At 37.1% G+C, this 13500-nt stretch overlaps 1 protein-coding gene across 3 annotated transcripts in view; it reads left to right on the forward strand.

The window, feature by feature from the left end:
- MTMR2 (myotubularin related protein 2) overlaps window positions 1-13500 on the forward strand; it is a 105725-nt gene that overhangs the window by 83875 nt on the left and 8350 nt on the right. For all 3 annotated transcript variants that reach the window (XM_043897893.1, XM_043897901.1, XM_043897932.1), the window contains 4 exons: window positions 1117-1266; window positions 2012-2200; window positions 8342-8527; window positions 11403-11609. In XM_043897893.1, coding sequence (XP_043753828.1) covers window positions 1117-1266; window positions 2012-2200; window positions 8342-8527; window positions 11403-11609 — 732 coding nt within the window. The remainder of the gene's footprint in view (window positions 1-1116; window positions 1267-2011; window positions 2201-8341; window positions 8528-11402; window positions 11610-13500) is intronic.

Below are 13500 nucleotides of genomic sequence, written 5' to 3' on the forward strand. Positions count from 1 at the left end.
TTTGGAGGAGAAGTACCTTCTGCCCTTTGATTTCAGGTTTTTATAACCATTTTGTGAATCAGGATAGTGAAATTTTTCTTGAGGCACAATGTATTTTATTATAAAAAGGATAGGTTTAGAATTTACATGGAATTTTTTTACTACCTTTAGTCAAGTTAGAAGCAAATTCTTCATCTTTACAGTGACGTTAATGAAACCTGAATACAGTAAATTGTGTGTGTGTGCACGCACACGTGTGCATGTGTAGGCGTAGCGCCTGCAGATAGTAAATGCTCAATAAATGTGTGTATATATATTTTTACTGTAATTTGGTTTCTTTCAATTCTTTTTCTGTTTATTATGAGTTGTCATAGGTAATAAAATGAAAAATAAATGTATTTTCTTAATTCTAACCATTTACTGTAATGGCTTTATTTCCTATACTAATGGAAGATGGAAATTTTAAAGTGTCTTATTAAGTAATTGTGTATGTGAAGTGGTATACTAGTTATAAATATAACAAACCTTTAAGGACCAAAAGTTTAACAATTGATGTGTATTAAAAAACATGTTTTGTTTCTCTTGCTTCTTTTTTTGGTGGGGGAGGGGGCTTTGCCTTCTGTTACTTTCTTGTTTTTCTCATATGTTTCACATTAGTGACATTAATACTGTGAAATTCACTTTATGTATATCAGTGATAAATATGTGCATAGCTTTCTAGTGGATGCTTAGCACCTGCCCTCAGACATTTCTTTGTATAGATGAATGGCAGCAAAGTCAGTCGTCCATTCAAACTATATGAGACTGTTCTTTTTAAAGACGAGAACATTTTTATTTTTAGTCTTACTGTTTCCTTTGTTTTTGTTTGATATGTTTAGGACAGACCCAGCACTCAGTCAGTATTTAATGACATAATAAATCTGTTAACATAAAACTGAGTGCCAAAATGAATACAGATTTTCTGTGTTAGAAGGTCTTATCCTAAAAGCCTGATCACCATAGGCAGACAATAACTATTCCGACAACTTAAGAGATGGATAGTGGAGTGTAAGAGAAGTTGAATAGGAGCATTCTGTTCTAATGTTTTCAGATATTTCTCTTAGGCAGTAATTTTTCTTATGTTTATTTCACATGTAGGGAATTCCGAATGAAAGCTGGAGAATAACAAAGATAAATGAACGCTATGAGCTCTGTGATACCTACCCTGCCCTCTTGGTTGTTCCGGCAAATATCCCTGATGAAGAATTGAAGAGAGTGGCTTCCTTCAGATCGCGGGGCCGTATCCCAGTAAGTGTGAAGCTGTGCTGAAGCTTCCCCATTGCTTTTGTGCTCCACATAATGCAGAGGAGCATGAATGGGGGAGTAGATGCAGGATAAAAATAGCTACAGCAGTGGGTCCTCTGTGGGGCTATTAGGGAATGAGTTATTGAGTAAAATTAAAACCAGAGGAAAGACTTAGACTAAAGAGTTTTCTGGAGAGTTTGAAATGGGTATAAGAAGAGCTTCTCAGAATTGCATGGCTCTTAACTTGAAATCAAAGTTGGCTCTGGTATTATTCACTATTTCTTTATCTCATACAGTTGGTCATAGCGATAAGTGCTGTCTTCCGTTAAATCCTGGAATGAAGAAAACAATACAAATTTGTGATGAATTTCTGTATTCTGGAAAGATAAGCTCTAATAATTTTAGGTAAAAAATGTGTAGACTCTGAACACTCTATTTGGGCATTTTTGCTGAACTTTAAAAGTGGAGTTTACTTAGCCCCCTTTTAATGTATATTTTCCTAGAGACAATACTTTAATTAGTGACTGTTCTAAATCAATATCTGATTAACTAATAAGACCAAGTTTCCCACATGCCAGAGTTGACTTGAAAGAAAAATGATGATTTTTTATAGCAGCCTCATATTTCCTTTCATGGCTCGACTTTGAATCCAGTTAGAAAGCAGAGTTTTATTGAGTAATGTTTTGGGGAAGAACTGTAAATAGAGAAGCATGTCAAAGGGTGTGTTGCCATTTTTCCCCCTATTAAGGTTTTGTCATGGATTCATCCTGAAAGTCAAGCCACAATCACTCGATGTAGCCAGCCCATGGTAGGGGTAAGTGGGAAGCGAAGCAAAGAAGATGAAAAATACCTTCAAGCCATTATGGACTCCAATGCCCAATCTCATAAAATCTTTATATTCGACGCCCGGCCAAGTGTTAATGCAGTTGCCAATAAGGTGAGATCCTCTTTCAGTAATTAAGATTATAGTTAACAGTTTCATGAGTTTGTCAGGAGGTAGTTCAGTGGTAAAGAATCCACCTGCAATGCAGGAGACCCTGGTTTGATCCCTGGGTCGGGAAGATCCCCTGGAGTAGGAAGTGGCAATCTGCTCCAGTATTCTTGCCTGGAAAATTCTGTGGACAAAGGAGCCTGGAGGGTTACAGTCCATGGGGTCACAAGGAGTTGGACGTGACAGCACACGCACGCGTACACAGTGCAGTAGGCTGAGTTTAGGCTTTTCATCTGCTAAAGATAGAGTCTAATCCTGGCTCTTCTCCTTGATAGTGTAACTTGAAGAATTTTATTTTTAATTCTATATTGGAGTATGGTTGACTAACGGTGTTGTGTTTCAGGTGTACCTCAGAGTGACTCAGTCATACACATATCTTTTCTTTTTCAAGTTCTTATTCTTATGTAGGTTATTACAGAATATTGATCAGAATTCCCTGTGCTTATTTGGTCCTTATTGGTTTTCTGTTTTCAAAATAGCAGTGTGTACATGTCAATCCCATTTAATTTTAATCTTTTTAGTAACTTTAATTGGCTTATTTGTAAAATGAGAATCATAAAAACTAACAGTAGTTTTAGGGGCAAAACTCACCTGATAAACTGTTGTTTCAGGAGCAAAACTCTCCCTTCTCCAAACTGGGCACCACAGACTGAGTTTGTGGCGCTGAAGTCCGCACAGCACCCTTGTAGGAAGCATGCGGAGTTCTCAGTGACCCGTGCTGCCCTCTTCTGGCAGGTCTCTGCATGTACGAGCTGGTCACACTGAAGACGGGCCGTTGGTTGAAGCAGTGGTCCTGATTTCTGCTATAGAATAAATATTAGCATTGTGGAAATAGAAATTCTGGTCCACTTGGCAAAGTCTACTACTGGAGAAGAAAAGAGAAGACAGTTTAGCTTTAAAAAATTGCCTCACAGATAAGACAAAGAAAAAAACCCACACGGCCTCCCTCCAAAACTAAAACACCCCAAATTCTATAACTAAATAAGAGACACACACCATTAAACCTTGAATATACTTCCAGACCTATGTGCATATGTGTGTGCTCATATTTTTAAGATAAAATAGGATAATTGCAATTTCCTTTTTTAATTGATGCTGTTTCTTTCTATGCCAATAAATATACATCTGTAACATTACTTTAATTGTATGATAACTGGTAATACCAATTGTTCTTGGATATTTAGGTTATTTTTCTTTTTTTGATTCTTTTCTGCTATTATAAACAATGCTGGGATGATCATCCTTTAATTAAATTATGGAGCATGTACTTAATTATTTCTATCCTAATGTTTAGTGTTTTGAGGACACTTTGAAATTCAGGCATTCTCTGTTAAGCTGTAAATATTTCCCCTTAAAGGCGAAACAGGACAGTGTACATATGAAACTAGTTCCCCAGGGACTGGGCATATTTTTCCAGTAATTACTTATACCATGAGTTAGCAGGAATGAGACTTACTATCTAGGATGAGGGACTTCCCTGGTGGCCCAGTGGGTAAGATTCCATGCTTTTAATGCAGGGAATACCATCCTATTCGCGGTCGGGGAACAAGATCCCACATGCCGCAACTAAGACCTGGTACGGCCAAATAAGTAAATAAAATATATTAAAAAAAAAAAGATGTTGTCTAGGATGAGAGGCATATAAGGCAGAAAAAGGGGGTAGGCAAAATGTTATATTCCTTGTAAAATGATTCCCACATGTATTTCACTATGGAAATCTCTTTTCTTAATAAAGACTGGTATATTTTATGTATTGGGGCATTTTTCTCATCATAAAATATGTAATAGACAACAAAAATCTAGGAAGGGATAGGCAAAGTAAAGGAATAAAAAGCACCTGTAATTACTGATCTTTGATATATTTTCTGCCACTGTTTTTTCTATGCATTTATAGATTGATTATTTTGTTTCATTGTTTTTCCTTTTTATAAAAAATATTTCTTTCCAATGACTGTTCTTGAGAAATACTTTAATAAGTACTCATCATACAGCTATGTCATTGTTTACTTAATCATTCTTCTAATACTAGATGTTTAATATTTAGTATTTTAAATATAGCCAAAATAAGTACTTATTGTTGACAATGTTGTTCCCTAGCTATACCATTACTATATCCTGATTTAAAATACTCATATTTTTCAAAGTTTTCCACATACTGCCATTATTCTTCAGGAAAGTTAATTTACCGGCTAGATAGATATCTTTTTTCCTGCTGTTTTATTGAGATATAATTGACATAGTAAAGTATATAAGTTTGAGGTATACAGCATGTTGATTTGAAATATATGTATATTGTGAAATGATCATCACTTAGTTAACATCCATCACTTCACATAGTTATGGTGTCTTTTTCCTTGTGATGAGAATTTTTTAAATTTACTCTTAGCAGCTTTCAAATATATGATATAGTGTTGTTGACCATAGTCATCACGTTGTACATTATATCCCCAAGACTTACTTTATCTTTTAACTGGAAGTTTGTACCTTTTGACCACCTTCACGCAATACCCACCTGCCCCATCTCCCTTTTAAAGTTTGCAAAAGCATACATATTTGTTGCAACAAATATTTTTTATCTTCATGGTAAGAATATTTTTTATAGCAGTGTGAATATGTGTGAGCAGTGTGAATATGTGTGATACAGCAGTGTGTGAAACAGTGTGAATATGTGTGAAACAGCAGTGAACATATGTGAAGCAGTGTGACTGTGACAACTTCTTTTGCAGTCATGAGCCATATCAAGAATTAAAGCTTTACTAGCCACTAAGCCTTCCATGTGCACCCTACCCCAATCAGATTTGCCTTCTACCCCTACTAAAGGTAACCACTATCCTAACTTTTATAGTAGTCATCTTCTTACATTGCTTAATCTGTTGTTACTGAAGTATACACATCACTAGTCTCTGTAGTTTAGCCTCGCCTTGTTAAGATTGTGTTTGTATGCCTTTTAAGTCTCTCTTCGTCAACGGTCTGCCCCTTGCACTTCCCTCCCTGACCCCCTCCTTCTCTCCAGTATATTTTACTGTGGAGTTTCCCACAGTCCAGACTTCGCCGATTGTGTTATGGTATAGTTCTGTCCTCTGAATTTCCTTCACATGAATTCAGAGGTTTATTCAGATTTAGGTTCAATTTCTTTGGCAAAGCTGTAGGGAATACATCAGGAGGCACATGATTTGAGGCTGATTCTTCTTTTTGGATATTAGCAACTGATCAAGCTCAGTGCTGAGATCTGTTCCTTCAGTGGGGTTGCAAAATGGTGATACTCTTAAGTTCATAATTTTCTTTTCAGCTATTAGTTGAGCTCTGATTTGAGGCTGATTCTTCTTTTTGGATATTAGCAACTGATCAAGCTCAGTGCTGAGATCTGTTCCTTCAGTGGGGTTGCAAAATGGTGATACTCTTAAGTTCATAATTTTCTTTTCAGCTATTAGTTGAGCTCTTTCTTAAAAGAAGCACTTTCTCTTATCTAAATTATGTTTAATCAGCAGTTCAGTTCATATAAGAAAGCCAGGGTAAATACTTGATTCTTTTTCCTTATTTATCAGTTTTCCCAATAATAAATTTGCTCCCTGCCATCCCATGAAAATGACTAATTTTTTTAAGTGTTACTATGAATGCATTGGGGCTTCCCAGGTGGTACAGTGGTAAAGAATTTGCCTGCTAGTGCAGGAGACACAAGAGACACAGGTTCAATCTCTGGGTCAGGAAGATCTCCTGGAGTCGGAAATGGCAACCCACCCCAGTATTCTTGCCTGGAAAATTCCATGGACAGAGTAGTCTGGTGGGCTATAGTCCATGGGGTTGCAAAGAATTGGACACAACTAAGCACGTATTATATTTGTATGTAGTCGGCAATTTCTAATTCATTGCAGATAGTATTAAAGTTTTTTTCTCCACCTTTGATCAAAAGGAGAATTGGCAAGTTACTTCCCGAGTATGTTTGGCATGACCGTAGTAATCTTTAGGCTTCCTTGGTGGCTCATCAATAAAGACTCTGCCTGCAATGCAGGAGACGTGAATTTGATCCCCAGGTCTGGAAGATGCCCTGGAGGAGGGCATGGCAACCCACTCCAGTATTCTTGCCTGGAGAATCCCGTGGACAGAGGAGCCTAATGGGCTACAGTGCATGGGTTCACAAAGCGTCGGACACTACTCAAGTGACTGAGCCCACACACATAGTAATCTTTGCTATCTGGTATGATAAGGTACACCAGAGTCATCAGGAAATCTTGTACATTTCCTGCCCCAGACTTGGAATAGCCATTTCCCTAAGTTCTGGTTTCTGTTTGTAGGAGATGGTATTTGAAACCATAATTTGGTGCTGAGGATACTTATTTGCTACTGAACTGGTCCAATTTCTGAGTCTTTTCTGAATAGACTAGGAAATGGATAGAGCCAGGAAGTGTTAATATATTTTTAAAGATACAGTACTTCATGAGTTCATACTGGTGCTTTCAGTTTAAATTCAGTGTTAGAGTTTTTACATGTGTGCATGCGTGTGTGCTAAGTATGTCTGTCTCTTTATGACCCTATGGACTGTGGCTTGTCAGGCATCTCTGTCCTTGGGAGTCTCTAGGTAAGAATTCTGGAGTGGATTGCCATGCCCTCCTCCAGGGGATCTTCCCGACACCCCATCTCTTATGTCACCTACATTGGCAGGCAGGTTCTTACATAACTTCTTCAAAATTACATGTGTAACTCCTTCCTTCTCCACCAGGAATGCTGATTCTCAAAGTCAGAGGGAATGATAAGATTTATATGTTACATAATTACTCACTGACTTTATCCTACCATAGTACTAGAATAACAGTGTTACTAGTATCCCCAGTACATTTAGGGAAAAATTTTTTTGGACTTGCTCCTATTGTAAAATGCATGTGTTGTATTTACATTGTCAGAGTAGGTAGTCTGTACACTCCCTTATGTATACTTACTCTCCCTTTTACCTCTTACTTCTACAAGTAGCTGCATTTTGTGCACCCGACCAGTTCTTGTGTGAGTCTTGGTCCCAGAGCGTTTGACCCTGTGTGCTTGTGACAGGCTCCCTGCAGCTGCAGAACTGCCATGTTTCTGGGGTTTATTGCAACACATTTGCGTGTCCCTCTGCCCCTGATGTGAGCTGTCCCCACTCTCTAGAATAATCCTTGTTAACAGGGACCTAATGAAACGCTGTTAATTTTGTACTTGTGCCCGTCTTGACTCTAAACCATTTCCCACACTGTCAGTGTCAGAAAGGAAACTTGAATGTCTGTTCTTCACTAATTTGTTGTTGGTTAAGAGGTAAGTTTTATTGTTTTCAAAAATGTGATCTCTTAATTTTATATAACTACAGTGACTGTTTGAGTATCATCCTAATTTTTTTCCACTAGTACTCAAAGAGGCGTGATTTTATACCTGAGATAAGAGGCATATTTTATCCAAAAGGCAAAAGAGTATTTTGTTCATAAAACGGAAAGATTCAACCCAGAAAAATTTGTTTCTTTCCAGCTGTAGCTTACTGTGAACACCAAATATTTCTCATTCTATTCTGTAGATATAGATTTACCTCTTTGAAAATAGTGATAGTATTATACTATAGTACTCTGTGCTTTTATATTTGTTCTGTCTTTTTATTTAATAATAATTGTGCAGTTACCCTAGAAGTCAGTCACCACGATTGCAAAGCACTTTGCAAATATTAAGGTGAAGTGAAGAAAAGTGTGGGTCAGGTGTAAACTAGACAGATGTCCCTGTCCATGGAGCTTCAGTCTTCTGTATGAAATTATGTTTGGGTAGGACTTGAGATATGGATAGTGAAATTATAGTGCTCTAAGTACCTTCCTATATGTTATCATATATAATTTTAACAACAGCAACAAGAGGAAGTCAGGGTGAGCGTGTATATTCTTGTTTTATGAAGAACTTGTGGGACAGTGTGGTTGTGTTAGGTTGCCCTGAGCCAGCCACATTTTCCCATGGAGTTTTCCTGTCCATCAGCAACATGTATCAGCTTTGATACTTTTGGGCATTTTATGGCACTCTTTGAGGGATGTCATCATACAATGGATATGCATTCATTTTTTATTTCCTGTGATGTTATTTTTCCAGGCAAAAGGTGGAGGTTATGAAAGTGAAGATGCCTATCAAAATGCAGAACTAGTTTTCCTAGATATCCACAATATCCATGTTATGAGAGAATCTTTACGAAAACTTAAGGAGATTGTGTACCCCAACATTGAGGAGACCCACTGGTTGTCTAACTTGGAATCTACTCACTGGCTGGAGCATATTAAGGTAGGGATATGTTACTATTTCTTTAAACTGTTAGAGACTATCAAGCAAGGACTTTCTCTGCCCTCTTGAGTGTTGCCTCTTACAATTGAAATCAAGGTAGAAGTATCTTTCCAAACAGTGAATAATTGATTACTACTCTGATAATTAGAACTGCTTTTAAGTTTGGGTGCTTGAATGAGTTAGGTTTCTGTATTATGCATTTGGTTCTGTTGTACTTCCTTTTTTTCCCTCTCTTTCCCATCCTGTCTGAATCTGCCCATCCTTCAGTTCCCGGTTTACTTCTTTGATAAAGTCTTCTCAGATGGAGTTCATTTCCATTTTCTCTGAGCTTTTCATTTTACGTTTCCTTCTGGCTAATCAGATGCTCCCAAGTACTTGATTTAATTACTTTTATGTGTCAGTTAACATAGATTGCTAATTCATGGAGAGTAGGACAGGATAAATCATATTTCTTCTTTGTCCCCATTGGAGCCAGGGTAGCACTATATGATGTAAATAAATCACCCAATAAATAATTGTTCCATAGGTTTTGAAAACCATTCTGGTCAGGCACATGAGGTGAAGAAGTTAAATGAAGGAGACTGTATGAATCTCAGCTTGCCTAAGCATAATTTTGAAGCACCAAACATTATTTCAGTTAATATAGTTATAAATATTTTCAGGTAGGTCTGAATTTCAATAATATAGCTTACCAAAATATAGATCTCTATATTATATATAGATCTCTATATAATATATGAGCACATATATTGATAATAGGAAATAAATGGAAATAGGAGTTTTCATGTTAAGAAAGAGTAGCTTATACTCACATTAAAAGCTCTAAAATTAAGAAAAATTGAAGGCTAAATTGACCTCTTGAGAATTATAAACTGTTTTGATTATTGTTTCTCTTCTAGAAACAGAAGCTTGAATACATGTAGCTTGAATTTCATGTAGCAAAGTACATGAACGTTCTTCTGTTAGAGAGCATGGTCATGGGGACCATCTATTACATTGTATGATGTGTAAATAGAAAACCATAAGACTTGATTCGGAACTGACATTCACTGTAGCATTTTGTAAATTACAGCTCATTGTTTAGCAGGTACAATATTCTTTCCAAAAAACTGGCTATAACAGGAACACATTTCCTTCAAAGAGGTACAGTTGTGCCTGGACCACCTTCTCCTTCAGTCTTCACACCTGCAAGGCTTACCCACTCACTCTCTTTAGATCTCTGCTCAGACATCAGCTTCTCAAAGCTGCGTTTCCTAACCACTCCACACACAGTGACAGTTCTGCCTGCACTCCCTAGTCTGGATGGCACTTTTTCACTTGCTGCCCTCTGACACACTTGTTTCTTTCTTTATTTGCATCCGGCTGGCCTCACCTAAGTACAGTATAAACTTCATTACGCCAGCACTTTGTTCCGTTTGCTGCTCTGTAGTTCCAGCACCGTGAGCAGTGCCTACTGTGTGGTGGGGGACTCCATAAATGTTTCTTTTAAGTGAATGAACGGATGAAGATGACTGAACGGAGAACTCTTCCTCATTGCCTTAGCTTTCCACCTGTTCTAACCCTTTAGGTCAATGGTGTATAATTTTGCGTATATATTTGACTTACGTGCTCTGTGTGTGCTCATTCACTCAATCATGTCTGACTCTGATCCCATGGACTGCAGCCGACCAGGCTTCTCTGTCCACGGGATTTCCCAGACAAGGATACTGGAGTGGGTTACCATTTCCTTCTCCAGGGGATCTTCCCGACCCAGAGATCAGACCCGCGTCTCTGGTGTCTCCTGCATTGGCAGGTGGATTCTTTACCACTGTGTCACCTGGGAAGCCTCATATTTGAATTATAGGTGGAAGTTGTTTAAAAGAGTGAGTTAGGATTAATGGAGACCAGGCTTTTTTTTTCTTTTTTTTAATGCTCACAGATAACTCTGATGCATAGACAAGATTGAGATTGCTTCGGAGTACCCCACTTCCAAAATATGCCTACGATTATGATTAAAAAGAGGTCATCATGAGGTTCTCCAAGCCTTAGGATAGCATATCTTTTCTTTCACTCTTATCTATGTTTGTGTGATCATGCTGTTCTTAAAGTATGATTGGGCCATTGCAGAGAAGAGAGGGGCTCTATTGTTCAGTTTAAAGGCTATTACACTGTGTGTTTCTCTTTAGGTTACATCTAATTCTGTCTAGTTCTAACTCAAGATCAACTTCAGAGAAGGTAAATTATTTTGCAGAGAGAGCCTGCATATTTAAAAAAAATACCTGAAGTTATTTTAGATACCAGTTAAATTGACATGATAATATATTGGTCTGATGAGAATTTTTCATTCATACCAATATGTAAAAGTCAGCTTTCTCTAAAATTTCATGCTTTGCTTGCTGTGTGGTATAAAAACAGAGTAAATGCTATAGAAACTGTAGACTATTTTATAATATCCAACTTTACTGCTTTCATATTTATTGTGCTTTGGTTAAGTATCACTATTTTAAGTAACAGATAAGAATTCAGTTAGTGTTATTATTTTTACTTAAATGGATGATGTTGGAATATTTGAAGATTCTTAGAAGTAGATCTCTTCAGAACTTAATCCTTCTTTCTTATTAGTAATACTCTTGATTTGTTCAGAACCCAAAGTTACCTTTTGTTTGGATATTTCATTGTGTAGATTAATAGGAGTCTGCATTTTTGAGATTTTTCAGTTTTAAAAGCAAAGTGTCAGTATCTTCCACCATTCACAAAAATTCCTTTTAGGAAAGGACTGATATTCTTTTCTCCACCTGTTTTTGAGATAGTCATCTCTGAAAAAAACTATTACAAATTTTGAGGAAGAAAGCATTTATTTTTTTTAAAAAATTCATTGAAAAAACCCTTTTTTCAGCTTATTCTCGCAGGGGCCCTCAGGATCGCCGACAGGGTGGAGTCAGGAAAGACGTCTGTGGTGGTGCACTGCAGCGACGGCTGGGACCGCACGGCCCAGCTGACCTCCCTGGCCATGCTCATGTTGGACGGGCACTACCGCACCATCCGAGGCTTTGAGGTGCTTGTGGAGAAAGAGTGGCTGAGCTTCGGACACCGATTTCAGCTTGTGAGTGAAGAGCCTTGACTCAGGGTGTCACATGTGCATCTCACACAAGGCGTGTGAAGATCATGTCTTTTATTCACTTGATATTCACGTATGACTGACCTTTTGTTCTAATGGTAAACTGCTCAAGAGAAACTTGTCAGATTATTTAGAGGATCCTGGAGACGAGAGGTAAGATTCTCAGAGGCCTTGAAGCCCCCGAGAGTGTGATTTTTGGCAGCGTTTTCCTAGCTTAGCTGAAAGACTTTCTGAAATATGTTTGCCCAGATGCTGTCTCTAATGTTAGCTGTTAGTATCCACTAGCAGTGTTTATTTTAAAAAAAGCTTGCAAGAAATGGACATTTAAAGGTAGTCTGCTGTTTTAAACTTGAACTGTTAAATAAAATTGGTCACCTGGAGTATCCATTCAGATGGCTTATATTTTTCAACTCTATAAAATGTACTTACCATGATAAGACCGTTAAAAGAGTGACGTTTCAGTCACCCAGTGCTGCATATGTTCATATAAGGGTAACCAAAATCATAAACATTTCAGACTGTTTGAAGCTGCAGTGGATTCCTAAATTGCTGACTCTGACTACCTACTCCGTTTTCCCCCTCTTGATTGTTATCTGAAAGCAGGATTTAACAAAGCACATCTGATTAAGTGGGTATGTGCACATGTTTAATATAGGGTAATGATTCTCAAACTTTTTGATTTTTGGACTTCTTTCCATTTTTAACAGTTGTCGATAACCCCAAAGAACTTTGTTTATATCAGTATTTTCCATATTAGAAATTAAATTTTTTAAATGTATGTATTATTTAAGGAAATAATCTATTTTCTTAGTCCATTTGGACTGCTGTATTTCTCAGTTTTGACAGCTGAAAGTCCAAGTTCAGAGTGCCAGCATGGTAGGATTCTGGTGAAGGCCCTCTTCCAGATTGCAGACTGCCAGCCTTTCACTGTTATCTTTAATGGTAGAAGAGGGTTGGGGAGCTCTTTGGGGCCTGTCCCTTTGATAAGAGCACTAATCTCATTCATGAGGTTTCCACCCTCATGACCTGGGTAGCTCCTAAAACTATCAAATTGGGCATTCGATTTTCAACATGTGAATTTTGGGGGACACATTCAACCCAAAGTCCTGTTATATATTAGCATAAATAACATTTTAAAGAAAAGTAACTAGCATAATATGTTAGGAAGCATGGAGTTTTATGAGAAGAGTGGCATTATTCTACATTTTTTACAAGTTTCTTTAATATCTGGCTTAATAGAAGATAAATTTCATATCTACTTCTGCATTTAGTTTGTTACAATATGTCCTGTTGATTGAAGATATGAGGAAAATTTGACCACATGCAGATATATAGGTTGAAAAAAAGGGTATTTTAATTTTTTCCAGAGAATTGTGGATAGTTTTCCTTGCTACTGTGCCAAAACTTGACAAGTGGTAATTTCTTAGTGGTTATTTGTAGTGTGGAATCTAAAACTAGCTTGATGAGTTTTTTGGTGTTTGTTCTATTAAATTCCATTGGTATGTCTTGCACTTTGAATAAATAGATCTTTTACCTGTGCATGATTTTGTAATATCATGTGTTGGTAATTGGGAAAATACTGGCTTACTGATTTACACAGCCCCTTCAGTCTTAATGCATTTCAATATATATCATAAAATCACAGGTATTAATATTACTACTAATTTTACCAGAAAAGTCTTTTAAGTATTATCAAACTCATTGTGGCAGGTAAAATTTTCCCTCAAATTTAACTTTCACTCAACAGCTTGAATTTCATCATTGGTGACAAATACTGTCCATTGTTTTCCTTGAAGTGACAGACTCACTTTTGTACATTTTCAAAAAAGATGTCTGCAAGATATTCAGGTCTTAATAACTATAATTCATATATCAA

This window comes from Cervus elaphus, chromosome 1 (genome assembly GCF_910594005.1).
Source record: "Cervus elaphus chromosome 1, mCerEla1.1, whole genome shotgun sequence".
Lineage (NCBI taxonomy): Eukaryota > Metazoa > Chordata > Mammalia > Artiodactyla > Cervidae > Cervus > Cervus elaphus.